This window comes from Notamacropus eugenii, chromosome 2 (genome assembly GCF_028372415.1).
Source record: "Notamacropus eugenii isolate mMacEug1 chromosome 2, mMacEug1.pri_v2, whole genome shotgun sequence".
Taxonomy (NCBI): Eukaryota; Metazoa; Chordata; class Mammalia; order Diprotodontia; family Macropodidae; genus Notamacropus; species Notamacropus eugenii.
The window spans coordinates 78,805,204-78,819,360 of NC_092873.1; the positions used below are offsets into that span (position 1 = coordinate 78,805,204).

General features: G+C 43.9%; 1 protein-coding gene and 1 long non-coding RNA gene across 2 annotated transcripts; one reads left to right on the forward strand and one right to left on the reverse strand.

The window, feature by feature from the left end:
• Positions 1-3,858: 3,858 nt before the first annotated feature.
• Positions 3,859-8,208, forward strand: CLDN7 (claudin 7). Its single transcript, XM_072641266.1, has 4 exons — positions 3,859-4,762; positions 7,150-7,314; positions 7,542-7,626; positions 7,778-8,208. Exons 1-4 carry the CDS (start codon positions 4,540-4,542, stop codon positions 7,938-7,940), a joined length of 636 nt encoding a protein of 211 aa, XP_072497367.1. The 5' UTR covers positions 3,859-4,539; the 3' UTR covers positions 7,941-8,208.
• An 898-nt stretch (positions 8,209-9,106) lies between these two features.
• On the reverse strand, positions 9,107-13,737 carry LOC140525671 (uncharacterized). The gene is made up of 4 exons (XR_011974086.1): positions 13,638-13,737; positions 11,982-12,169; positions 10,389-10,489; positions 9,107-9,517 (listed from the first exon to the last, which is right to left on the reverse strand). It is a non-coding gene; the product is annotated as an uncharacterized lncRNA (long non-coding RNA).
• Between the last annotated feature and the right edge of the window lie 420 nt (positions 13,738-14,157).

The window sequence follows — 14,157 nt, forward strand, 5'->3', positions numbered from 1 at the left end:
TCCTATTTGAGTACAAAATTATGCCGGTTGCTTCAAACCTCATATCATCAAAGTCTCCTGAATGTGATTCATAACACTCAAAAATATCTATGGTCCAGAAATGCAATTTGGTTTGACAGCCTCATTGATTGGTACATATACCTTGGATAGGCACTACAAATGGACAGTGGGTAGGACTCAGCATTAACCACAAGAAGGAAAGTAAACTGGACTGTCTATGGGAAGTTGCAAAGCTCCTTTCATGACACAATTGTCTCTCTGAAATAAAGGTCTAGATTTCTAATATCACTATTCTACCAGTCTTATTGTATGGCTGCAATATATGAAACACTTCGGTCTCTAAAGAATTAAAATGGATTATCACTAAAAGCAAAATGGAGAAGTACACAACAAATAAGGAAATAAGAGGAGTCAGAGTAAAGGATGCTATCAAAGAAATGTATGATTGAAAAAGAATGTACACTGGTCATAAATGGTAATGTAGTGCAATGGAAAGAGGTCTAGATTTGGATTCAGAGGTCCTGTGTTCAAATCTCATCTTTCTATATCTGTGACTTTGACAAAGATGCTTAATCAGCTTTTTCAACTGTAAAATAAGAGGCTTAGATTAGATGGCTCCTGAGGTCTTCTCCAGCTCTGGATCTATGATTCTTTGAATCCATGTGAGCCCAGGCACTGTCAAGAGAAAATAAAGAGTACCCCCAATATATAGGGTGGGGCCCCCTATGAAAAATTTATGAGAAGAGTCACACTAGATGGGCTGGCTTAGATGGATTGCCATTCTTGAATATGGTAAGATCACAGACTCGTTTGAATTTTAGCATATATGTGTGAGAAAAGATTTTGGATGTGGAGTTAATTGAACTGTAATTGGCAAAAGACAAAGTGTAATATCCTATAGATCCCCTGAGAGGGGAAAAGAAAGGTATTGAGAATAGAAGTTGGGTCAGTCAGCTCCCAATAACAATCATCAGGATGGTTACACAGTCCAAGGATAGCTTGGTTATTCTTTGTCTGTGATAGAGGTGGAAACTTTTGTATGTAAGGAAGGCTTAAAAATTAGGCATTCAAAATTTTAAGGAAGTGACTTTTCTTGTCATAACTAGAGACACAGGAGAGAATAAGATCAGAAGACAAAAGGCAAAAAAGGGTACGATTGAAAGAAAGGGGAGAAAGTGAAGGATGAAGATCAGAACAGGAAATGAGAAGGATAAAGTAAGAGGGAGGTGATTAGCAAAGATTAGAAAAGAAGATGAGAAGGGAAATAGAGAGACAGAAAGAAAGATAGATATGGGAGGAAGAGATGATTGAGAGACAGGAAGAAAAAGGACAGAAATGGGGAAGACAGAAAGCATGAGGCTGAGAGCTATCAAAAAAGACGGGAAAAGAAATAGAATAGAGAGATGTAAGAGAGAGACCTGAGAAGAGAAATTAAAAGAGTGAAATGGAAATGGAAAGAAAGATAAAAGAATGATGGAAAGAGAGATATGGATAGCAAGACTGAGGAGAAGAGAAAAGAAAGGGATAGTCACTCAGAAACTAGCAATCTTGGAATAACTTCTGATGTTTTCTTTTTCCATATGCTATATATCCAATCAGCTGCCAAATTCTCTTGATTCTGTCTTTGAAATCTCTTTACTTTCATATGTTTTTCCTCTATACTGCAGTCAAACTCTATCTTTTCTTGCTTAGGCTATCATAATAGTCTCACAATTGGTCTTTCTCCAATTTGATGTACCACCATAGTCAGATCATTCTTTCATACCCCAAAACTTTGGTAATTCTCCACTGTCCAAGGAATAAAGTATAAACTCCTTATCTTGGTATTAAAGTTCCTCTACAACCCCAAACTTTACAGTCATATCATACTTTACATTTTCTGTCCTTTTACAGTACAACTTAACCATTGTCTGAATGGACTTCCAAAATAAAGAAGCTGCTCAATCTGAAGAGATCCCTCCCTTTCCAGCACAGGTCAGGACTCACCTCACATGAAGTCTTCCCAGTAAGAAACTCCTTAGATTTCTCAGAGCACTTTCTCTGGACTTTTCCAATTCATTTAATGTATCCTTCTTATAATTATGTTGATGCTCCTACACTCCATTAGATTGTAAACTCCTTGAAAGTGGGTCTGTTTCATGTTTATTGTTTTATCTTCAGCAATATGCTTTGGAATTTAATAGGTATATGTTGAATTGAAAATGAAACTGAAAGAAGAGTGATGGAGAAGACAGATATAAAAGGAAGGGAAACAAATGAGAGAAAAGGGAAGACAAATGGAAAGAATGAGATTGGAGAAAGTGAGGATAGGAAGAGATCTGGAAAGAGAAGTATAAGATATCTAGGTTAAAGAAACAATGGAAAGAAAAATAAACAATATAGAAGAGAGATGGAGAAAGGCTAAGTTATCACAGGCAGGATAATGGGGAAAGAAATGAAGAGAGATTGGGGAGAAAACTATATAGAGAATATAGGAGGGGAGAATGATAGAAAGAGATAGGAAATGAAGGGAAAGAAGTGGAACAAGACATGAGGAAGAGATGGAGAGGAATTGGGGAGAGATATAAGACAGAAAGAAATGAACAAGAGATTGGGAATAAGAGGGAAAAGATGGAGAGAGGGGGAGAGATATGAAATAGGGGTAATATGGGGTAGAAATACAGACAGGAAAGATAGAAGACAAAGATTGATAGGAAGATAGGGGAAAGAGATGCTGAGAGAGATGAGGAAGGGAAAGTTAGAGTGAAAGAGCTCTTCATAAATGTGATAAATTATTATGGAGCCAGGGGCCACCACTGGGAGATGGGAATGGAATGTACATGACAGGAGTTAAGGTCTTATGATGAAGTCCAGAGATAGGAATGAATATTTGGGAGGGGAAAAGGGGTTATAGTAGAAAGAATTGACATGGGGTAGAGACTGAAAGAAGGGGATGCAAGGGAGCAATGAGGAGTGAAAGCAATACCATAATTATTTATTAAGTTCCTATTGTGAACAAAGGATTGTTACAAGGCACTAAAAGGTCTAGCAGCTGGAAGGAAACTCAAGAGACCATGTGGTCATTTTACAGATAGGAAACAAAAGTCCAGAAGGGTTGTTAAGTGGCTTATCCAAAGTCATACAGGTAGTAATGATCAGAGCTGGGATTTGAACCCCAGCCAGGGGCCACGCTCTTGCTACCTACCAAGCTTTCCTCCTCCAAGCAAATTTGAGCTAAAACATGGTCCCTATCGATATTTTGGAGCTTTCTCTAGGTAGGGTATGAGATAGGAGCATACCATAAGTATGAGCTTTTATATACCGGATAGACAGACAGAGAAATGCAGAGCAGAAAGGAGGAGTTCAGGACAGGTAGACTTGCTTGCACTAGGAGGAGCTGGTTCTCCATCCCTTTCCCACTGGGTGGCACCAGGGGCGCCGGTGTCCAGGGACAATTTGCTTGGGTGAGGCCGAACTAGGCTTTAGAGCCAAACGAAAGGGGGTGGGGGAGGGGAAGAGGAAGGAGAGGTCAGACAGTGTGTGGAGGGACCACAGGTGACTCAGGGAAAATGGGAAGGAAAATCTCAGGTAGTCAAAAGTCCTCCCTTCCCTGAGGAGCCTCAGAGACCCTCAGGTTGTTCCCTGCTTTCAGATCCTCCAGATGAGAAGTGGCACATCCCAGGGTTCCAGACTCCGTACTCCACTGTCTCACCTGTGCAGGTGTGTGTCTGGGGGACTTCCGGTCTAGATGACTGTCCCTTTCTGTGACGTCAAGTCACCTTCTCCAGTACCTCTTGGCCACGCCCCTGTCCCTCTCCCCTTCCACTCTCCTCCCCCTTCCCCCTCAGGGTCTTATAAACAGGTGCTCTAGCTGCACCTGTCCCATCCACCCTAGAGCTTAGCTGCCATTCTGGACCGCATTGCTCTGGAACTGAATTGTAGCCCGGCAGCCACTCCAACTGACTGAAGGCTGCGGCAGCTGTGGGAACGGAACTTTGGGGGGGGGGGGGGGCTTTTTTACCGGCCAGGTGAACTGAACTAGCTACTCTAGTTGGAAGTCTCTAGAGACCCGGGGACCAACCTCTGCCGTTTGGCCCGATAGGCTTGCTCACCTTTTGTTTGGGTAGGGTTGGCAGCAGCGCTAGAACGCCCCGGAGGCCCCTAAAAACAAAGCGTGGGCATTGGGGAGTTCTACCTTCTACCCTAGAGTACCTTTCCTTTTGTCTGACCTAGGGACTGGGGGAAGGGGAGCGGCGACCTCCTTTTTTTTTTTTTTTTTTTTTTTTTGTCTCCTGGTCCCGCCTTTCCACCTACCCTGCTCACCTAGGGTCCCCCATCTGCCCCGCCCCACCCCGGGAGAAGTCTCTTCTGTTTACTGTAGGGTGTTCAAAAGGAGAAAATAATTATAAAATTGTAAAGGCTCTGACCATAGAAGTACTTTTTCAGGATTCTCTCAGAAAACACCGCCAAGTAGGGGAGTGAGGGGTACTTTGTAAAAAGTTGCCCCAAAGACTTTTTTTCGTTTATTGTAGGATCTTCTTTTTTTGGGGGGTGGGGAGGATGGCAAACTCTGGTCTTCAGCTGTTGGGATTCGCCTTGGCCGCTCTGGGGTTGGTGGGATTGATAGCCTGCACTGCGATCCCTCAGTGGCAGATGAGCTCCTATGCTGGAGACAACATCATTACTGCCCAGGCGATGTACAAGGGGCTATGGATGGAATGCGTCAGCCAGAGCACCGGCGTCATCAGCTGCAAGATGTACGACTCAGTCCTCGCTCTGTCTGGTGAGGCTGGGGAGCACCTGTCACTTGAGTTCCGACGGGAGATGGTGGGAGGAAAGGGCGGGAAGTGAAGGTGCTGGGGGTGAATGGGGAGGGGATCTAGGTTCTCGGAGGGAGAGCCACAATGGGAGAAGTTTAGAGGTCTAGAGGCTAACGGCTCACTTGAGGTCTTTCTGGTTGAGGGAGAAGTTGGAGGGAAGTTGGGATGTACGTGAAGGAGGTCGAGGTGAGGAGGAGGGAAGAAAGCTGAGGTAGGTGGGGATGGGGATATCTGAAGTTAACGAAGCCTAGGTGGCCTGGGTGGGGGGGAAGATCCTGTGTTCAAGGAGGGAACGAAATTACGCGCGCTTACCAGAAGGGGAAAAGTTTAAGACCCTCTCCCTTCCACTTTCCGATTTCTCGCCTTTCCCCTCCTCATCTGGCCCCACTCGCTATAAAACTTCTTTGAGTTAGATGTCCCTCCAGCTCCTCACCTATCCACCTCCAGTCTTTCTTTCTCCTCCATTAAGTGAAGGCTCTTAGAGGCCACTGAGAGGAGAGGGACCAGAAAGTGAAGGGATTAGGGTGGTTTGCAGTGTGAGAAGTTTGAGGACTGAAGGGATGGAGAGTGCTTGTGTTTCTTTGCGTCCCAACAAGGGTAGGGGCAGAGGGAAATCCTGAGGGGACATCGGCAAACTAGAGCGCAACAGGAAAACTGGGGGCCGGAATGCCCGAGTCTCCGGGAGACTCGGGGCCTGCAGCCACAGTCTCTAATCTTATCTCCCTGATTAGCTATAGTAACTAGCACCCGAGGCTGCTGATAGTAAGGCCGAAGGGAGGTCAAAGGGAGGTTCGGCACTCGGAGCCTGAGCCAGGTTGGGCTTCGGGGTCTTTGGAGGGGCTATCTCTGTTTCCCGAAGCCGCTCCCCCGGGCAGTTTCACCGAAACTTGGGCGCCCCGGGCGTTGTCCATGAGCTGAGGCGAGGCTCCTCGGGCGGGGCGAGGCCGGGACTGAACAGGAAGGCTCAGGTGCGGGAAGAGGAAGCAGGAATGGAGGAGAGAGAAGGATCAGGCTACTGCTGGCTCGCCCCAGGATGAGGGGAGAGTTGAGGGGCCTCTCCTCAGGCCTGAGTATGTGGACGAAATTGGGACTGGTGGTTTAGATACTGAAGTAAGGGATGAGGATTAGGTTTGCGAGATGGTTGAAAGATGAGCCACTCCCGAAGGGTACAGGGGTCAGTGGGAGGGGAAGGAAGACAACTGCTCGGTATAGAGGAAGCTGGGATACTTGCATCCCGAGAAGAAATGAGGCCCTTGGCCTCCTAAGTATTTCTTCTGTTCGATAAAGTGCCTTACTTAGGTGTAATAAGGTCTCATAGTGGATCCAAGAAGTAGAACTACAAAGACATACAACAGATCTTGCCCTTTAGGAACCTCGGGTGGTTGCTGTGAGGAAAGTTCTAAATCAGTAAGCATTATAGAAACTATAAATATGTACTGTTAATTAACTACAACCCAACAGTGAGGGGAAGGCATGAACACAGTTACAAAACGGACAATAGGTATTCAAATAAGAGATACGGACAAAGTGCTACTGAATAGGGAGAGCTTACTTGAACACCTTCTGGAGCCAGGACTGAAGAGGGGTCTTGAAGGAAAGGAAGGTAGAAATGGGATTCCATCTCAAATCCAGTCAAGGAAGAGAAAAGAGTAGTCAGACAGAAGAGAGGACAAAACTGGATGAATAATCAGTCCCCTTTGGCAGACCACTAGAGTATATTTAGTGTAATAAGGTTGGAGTCAGATATTACAGATAACCTTGCACTGGAAGCAGAAATTTATTCCGTGTGGACAGAGAAAAACTGATGATTTTTGAGTAGACAATGTGATCCGAGTGGGCCACTGAAAAATATTAACTTGGCACCTGAATAAAAAATGGATTTGAGAAAGGGAAAGATTCCAAGTATAGACTAGTGAGGACACAGATTATTAAACTGTCCAGGTCAGAGGGTAAGGGCCTAACCTACAGTGGTAGCAGTGTATATGAAGAAGACTAGGTGCGAAAAATATTGGAGTAGAATTGTCAGAATTTGGAGACTGTTTGGGGTGGGGAGGTTTTTTAAGGGAAAGGTGATGAATTTTACTTAAAACACATATGGAGTTTGAAGTATTAGTAGGAATCCAGGTATAACTGTCCAGCAGACAGTTAGAAATAATGGCTTTGGAGCCATTGTGTCAAGCCCCACCCTTTGACCTCCCTTCTACCTTACTATCTGCAACCTCAGGTGCTAGTTACTGTAGCATTAGTAGATGGAATTTCCTCACCTGGAGAGCACTCTACTAATAAATTATGGGTCTTGTTGCTCCCCCTAACTAAAAGCAATGACAATAAGCCTCCTTCCCTTTTCCAGCTCCCCTACAGGCCACCCGGGCCCTAATGGTGGTATCCATAGTTTTGGGCTTTCTGGCTATGATGGTGGCTGCCACGGGCATGAAGTGTACACGATGTGGGGGTGATGATAAGGTGAAAAAGGCTCGAATTGCCATGTCAGGTGGTATAGTCTTCATTGTGGCTGGTAAGTCGTCCTTGTCTCCCACCCCACACCCTAAGACTAAGTCTCCCCTCCCTGATGCCCTGTCTCCCCTCTCCTATCCCTGTTCACAGTCTAGTAGTATTGCTTTAGACCTGGGACTTTTTCCAGGCTCCCCTGGACAAATGACCTCTCATGATTTGTGAAGTAGGGTAGTTAGGTTAAGAGATTCACAGGATCATCTCTGAAACCATCATTCCTTTCTTGATCAGGTCTCGCTGCCCTCATTGCTTGTTCCTGGTATGGCCACCAAATTATATCAGATTTTTATAATCCGTTAGTCCCTATGAATACTAAGTAAGTATGAGACTCTTATCTGGGTACTTGGGGACATAACCAGGATCGGGGATTCATAGGAGTGTTACGGGAAGAATGATGCAGCCCTTACAGTTTACAGGCCAAATAACTGGATGCTTTTAATCATTAACTCCTCTACCTCTCTCCACAGGTATGAATTTGGTTCTGCCATATTCATCGGCTGGGCTGGTTCTGCCCTGGTTATCTTGGGGGGTGCACTCCTCTCTTGCTCTTGCCCAGTTAGGGAAAGCAAAGCAGGGTACCAGGCCCCGCGCTCCTACCCCAAGTCCAATTCTGCTAAGGAGTATGTTTGAAAGAGCTGGGCTTCCTACACATTCCCCCTTATCCCAGCTGCTGAAGGTTAGGGGACTGAAATGTAATTCAAGACAGGAAGAGTGGGTGGGGAGGAGACCAGAAGAGAAAAATCTGAGCCAGTGGGGAAGAAGGGAAGAGTTTTCCAGGCCCTTCTAAGTACTTTTGATGTAGACTCCTGGAAGACCAGGGGAATGGGGAAGGGGAGGTGGGAGGTAAAGTGTATGAGCTGTTCTTTTTGTATAATAATAAAGAAATTTGTGTTTTGGACCTTGGCTATTCTCCACTGGGGCCAGACATCTGATACCTGTCCTCTCTCATTCACTTCCATCCAGCCCCTGCTCTCCTTTTCCCAAGGTATTCAGCCTTTATTTCCATTTGAAGTTCTACACATTTAAAAATGTCAGCTACCTTCCATACCCATCCCAGTGCTTGCCTCATTCTTATGTCAACTCAGTACTTAATTCTTCTTAAGTTCTGAATTTTACTTTGGATCCAATTCCAAAACCTTTCCCCAGCCCTGCGCTCTCATATCTCATTCCTCACAAGATTTAGCTCTCATATATATTCTCATTTTCTAGCTTTCTATAAAAAGGCTTTTTTTTTTTGGTATGAAATTTCCTACTATAAGCAACCCATCCTACTTCTCTCCCTATGGAGCAGTTGCCCTACTGATATAAATGAAAATAGATGTGACAATAAAAGGATGAAGGTAAAAAGGTACCAGGGTGAATATATTCCAGTTCTAACAGGCCTTATGCAAATGCCAGGTAGATGCTATATGAGTTCAACATACACAATTCACCTTGATTCAATTAAACTTGTTGGGCCAAATCTGGCATTCTATTCGGTGAGTATGAGCCACAGGATGAGGGTGATTCCAGTGTCTCCTTTTCATTATACCCACAAGCCTTTCTCTTGAACCTGGCAGATTAATGAGAAGGGCAGTTCTAGTTAACGTTCCTAGGGTTTCTGGTCAGCATTTCCTTGGGCTTCCTTGTGGTGAAAAAAGAAGGCCCACTTTTAAAAGAATAACACTTATGTATAAAGCCATTTCGAGAGTACGTTTTCCCCTAATCATTGGTTTTTATAACTATTTAAGAATGTATCTACTTTTTTTCTATTTGAGAAGACCAGTTACTTTCCTGATCAATACTGAAGTTGAATATAACGAAAAACAAAATTTATTTTCAATTCTTTCTACAATAACTTCCATTTCTTTACTCTCTAATACAGACTGCTTTCCTTCAAAGAGACTCTAGTCCCTTTCCAGCTATAACTGTTTAAAGATACTATAATGTATTCATGAGTCACTTCAAGGGTCATTTTAACCATATCACTTTGTGGCTTACATATGGCTTTCAGAACCTAATCTACAAATTGAAATGTGACTATACTGTAGAGCTACAGGTAGTAGGTCAAGGTTAGTCAGGACTCAAAGTCAGTCCATCAGCACCATCAGATAACCAGGTAATTGTCTGAGTCTTCCAGGGAGGTAGTCATCAGAATTAGACCCATAAAACATATGTATGTAAGGTTGGTGGAAGAGACTAGGGCAGGATAAAGCAAGAATTGCTGCCTAAGGAGAAAAAAGGTACAGTGTTAGAATAAAGGGCTGTTCAAGTCTTTACACAGTGTACTCCTCCGGGGCTAATCCTTCAATCCCTTTTAATCTGGTGGTACCTGGAACATTGTTATGGGTATGTCATCTCCCCAACACGGTAGGAAGAAGAGTAATGGTTTTGCTAAAGCCTTTTCCCCCCTAGCGGCCACATAATGCAACAGGTATTTAATAAATAAATACCAGTCAGTCTGTGTTCAATTTTCACTATATCTGGAGCTTCCCAAGAAGGTGGTATAAGTGTTTGCTGTTGTTGTGTCTCTTTTTTTCCCAAGTAACCAGCCCAGGCTGCATTCCAAGAATTCTATGGTCGTGGGAGTAGGGAGGGGGGAGTGGGGAAAAGGTTGACAAACACAATGGAACTCTCATGAAGACTGAAAATTCCTTTTCCTCAGGTCTTGCTTACCCATCTCTGGGCAATGGGGGAGCCACTCCCCAGACATGTCACCAACTAGAAAAGGACTTTAGTCCCAACAGATGTTTAAGAGGTTAATTAGTAACTTTTACTTTAGTGAGCTAGGTGGTTTCGATGGAGAATGTTGGACTTGGAATCAGGAAGACCTGAGTTCAAAGCCAGCCTCAGACACTTACTAGCAGTCACTTAAACTCCCTCAACTCAGTTTGCTCATCTGGAAAATGGGGATCCTAGTAGCACCTACCTCACAGGATTCGTGTGAATTTCAAATGATTTAACATCTATAAAGAACTTTCCAAAATTTAAAGTACTATAAATGCCACCAATCATTAATTTAATTTCTCCACTGCTTGAGACCCAGATATCTATCCCTAACAGCCACAGTCTTACTCCCACAGTTCCAATTCTTCTTACTTTTCCAAACTGAACTGGAAGAGCAGGGCCAGGATATCTCAGGCTTCCCTTTTCTTCTGGGATAAGCAGAGGTTAAAGGGTAAATCTCATGGAGTCCACACCTATGGGAGCAGAGGACACTGAGAACTTGTCCCATCCTTTAGATTTAACCTTCCCACCCCCAAATTTTTTAATTCTCTATCTTCTAGGATATTACCCCTTACCTCTCCAGCCACCACCAATACTTCCTTAAGCTATCCCGGATCAAATACATGAACTTGCAGGAACTGAATATGTTCCATAGTCCTGGGGGTGAGAGCTTTCTTCAGTAGGACTAGGGATTTCTATACCAAAGTTGGGTAGGATGAAGAACTAATGAATCCAAATGAATCAGGAAGAAAAGGATTAAAAGAAGGGAAGAGAGGTACTTAGAACCCAACTGTGGCTGGCTGGTTCCACCTCTGGACTCCATCCTTTCTCAAATTCACTCTATTCCCCTACTTCATAACTATATAATTTCTACCGCTTCTTCCTCATTCTTGAAAGCTTCTCCTATCAAATTCTGGACTAACCTTTACCCTCATCCCCCAGGTACCAGCCCCGTTATCCCTTCCTTTCTCCTGTATTATCCTCAATATACATTCCTACTGCAGATACTGTCCTCTAGTTCTCTTCTTTTTTGGTAAACCTCCCAAAGACCCACCTTTGCCTTGTCACTTCAAACTAGGCCAGAATATATTCAAGGCACCCAAGGGTCCTGACCCACGAATGTTGTCACCTAGCAATCCTACCACACAAACTTGTCATAATCTGGAGAAAGGCAGGGTGAAAGGCAAACAATATATGAATGAATTGAGGGCTTTATGTAAATAAAGTAGGGTAGCTTAGGGCAAGGATTGAACTCAGAATAGGAGAAGAGAAAAACAGGGTGGACCAGGAAGAAGAGGCTAAGAGGAAGAAACAGAAGAATCAATAAAGGAATGGGAAGAGTGTTGTATACCAGGAAGAGGAACCCTTTTCAAACATATTTTTATTTCGTTAAATATTTCCCAATTACATTTAAAATTTAAAAAAACATTTAAAAAATTTTGAGTTTCAAATTTTCTACCTCCCTCCTGTCCCTCCCCCAACCCTTGGCCACTTTAATTAAACAAAAGTTTTTCAATTAAAGTGGGCATCCCTTGACTCACTTCTCAAAGAGGCCTATTCACTGAATGGGTGCTACCTCACTCAAAGGGAGAACCTTGAAAGGCTTTATTTAGCCTAAAAAGGCCAGGGTTTCCCATTGCATCCTGAGCTAGTCTAGTCATCCTGATGAACATCTGGCCACTGAATCCAGATGGCTCTGGAGGAGAAAGTGAGGTTGGTGATCTTGCACAGCCCTCCCTCATTCAAATCAAAGGCTACAGCAAGTCATATCATTATTTCCCTGATGGCATGGTCCTCTTCGAAAACGAAGGACATACGCAACTACAATCTCCACCCCTTGAGAAGGCAAGCAATATGATAGAAATTATACATGTGAAGTCATGCAAAACATAAAGAAGGACCCTATTCATGGTAAGCTGATTTGGGATGAAGTACTGGAATATAAGGAAGAAAGATGTTTCTCACCAAAATGGGCATGAGGTTCCCATGGCCCTGAGACCACAGAATCTGGAAGAAGAAGGAAGCTGCCAGGAGCAAGAAGCAACTGATGGCTAATCAAGTCCAAAGAAAAGGTGCAGAGATCAGATTTCTCTCCTCCAAAGAATGCTCTCAAGGCTTTAAAGTCTCACTCCCTGCACAGCACAAGTGGGTTTCTGAAGACATGTCGTAAAGAAGTTTACAAAAGAAGAATAGAAAATAACAAAAACCATTAAATTATGAACCTAAACACTAAAGAGCATTTCAATACCCAAGAACACAAAAGAATTCTCTGTGAAACCCCAAATCTCCATTTAATACTTCTTCCTTTAAAAAAAGCACATAAATTCTATAATATTATTTTCAAAATTGTCCTAAGCATCTGTGCTATTAAGCCTTCTTTCGCATACCTATTGCAAACCCCTACTGCCCTCCAACTTAAAAAGCCTTAACAAATAAGCAAAAACAAGCAAAATAAATCTACCTGCACAGGGGCCAAGTCAAAAAATGCATGTCTCTGTACCTTGTGTCCATCATCTCTGTTACGTGGGTAAAATATGGTTTAGTTTTTCCAGAGACAGGTTGATCACTGCTTTAATCAGAATTCTTAAGCATTTCAAAATTTTCTTTATAATCCTGTCATCCTTGTAATGTTCAATTCACTCTGCAGACATTGATATTACCCAAGATTTACTCAAATAGCCTCATAATTTCTTAAGAATGTAATAACATTCTCTTACATTTATACACTACAATTTGTTCAGTCAATCCCCAATTATCCAAGAGGAAATCTAAGATATCCCCTTATATTTATGTATCCTCTTTAATTCTCCCTTTAAAGAGCAGAAAGCTAGTTTTGCTTGTGACTATTCCCCACGCTATCCCCTATAGCCTTCCTCTTCCAATCATTCCCTTCCCCGATTCTAAGCTAGGTCTAGAACTTCTAAAACCACTAGGGAGCTCCCTTATCTGTAGACTGCCATACCTTTGTTAACCAATCAATCAAATCAAATTTAATGAAAGCCTATTAACCATCAGTACTGTGGTAGATACAAAAAAAAAAGCCAGAAAACAAAGAGGACACTGGAAGAAACAAGCTTCTTAAACATAATTTGAATTCAACAGCACCGAAAACTAAAATTTGTGCTATGTATTCTTAATGCAACAAGGAGAACAGAAAAGGGGGGGCAACTTCACAGGTTTGGACAGGGGTTCCAGTACCATCAGTCACAGAAATGGGGGAAAGGGGAAAGAGCATTCGGTAAGCATCTACTACATGCCAGGTGCTGCGCTACAGACTTTACAAATACAATCTTATTTGATCCTCACAACGACCCTATGAAGTGCTTATAGCGTCCCCACTTTACAAGGTGAGGGAACTGAGGGAGAAAGGAATTAATGGGGACGTTGTACAATGAAAAGTAAGAATACTAAGATAAACTGAATGAAATGGAGGGTACACATCAGGGAGCTGTGTAGGTAAGTGCAGCCAGTTACGCAGGGGGTCAAAAGACCTGGGCACAGGGAGCTTGGACTTGATTCACTAGGTGCAAGGTAGGCGTTGTAGGACAGTTTGGTAGAGTCTGGCTATGGCGTACAATTTTTTTTATTTATTTCTGTCTTGGGGTACCTGCCAGATCCTACCTGTTATTACTGTCTTAATACTTTCTTTTCCAAATCCTCCTTCAACAAATGAACAGGAGGGGCACTACTCACTCCACTTCTGTACTGCTTTTTCTCTCACCTGCAAAGAGTATCGGGGTTCAAACCTTCTTTGAATGCCTCTCACCCCAGGACTTGAACTCCCCTCCCTCTGCCAAAGCCACAGGTGAGCTTTCAGGAGAGTTCCCTAAGGTAGAGGTGGGGGAGTCCGGGCACGTGGGAGAGGGGCTACTCGTAACAAGAGGGTCAGCTCCAGCCCCCCCCCCTCCCTCCCTCCAGGCTTCAATACTAAAGCCGGTTTCTAGATCCGAGTCGAAAACCAAGCGCTGCGCCCGCAGTCCGGGCTCGGGAGCACCCTCCACCGCGCCTGCTGGCCGCTCGTTACCCGGCACCCCGACCTCGTGGAGGCCCCAGGGCGCCACCGGTCCGCAGCAGCCGTAGCACCGCCTTCCCGTACTCGGCTTCCTTCGGACGGGCTGGGCGCGCGTCGATGCCGTCACGG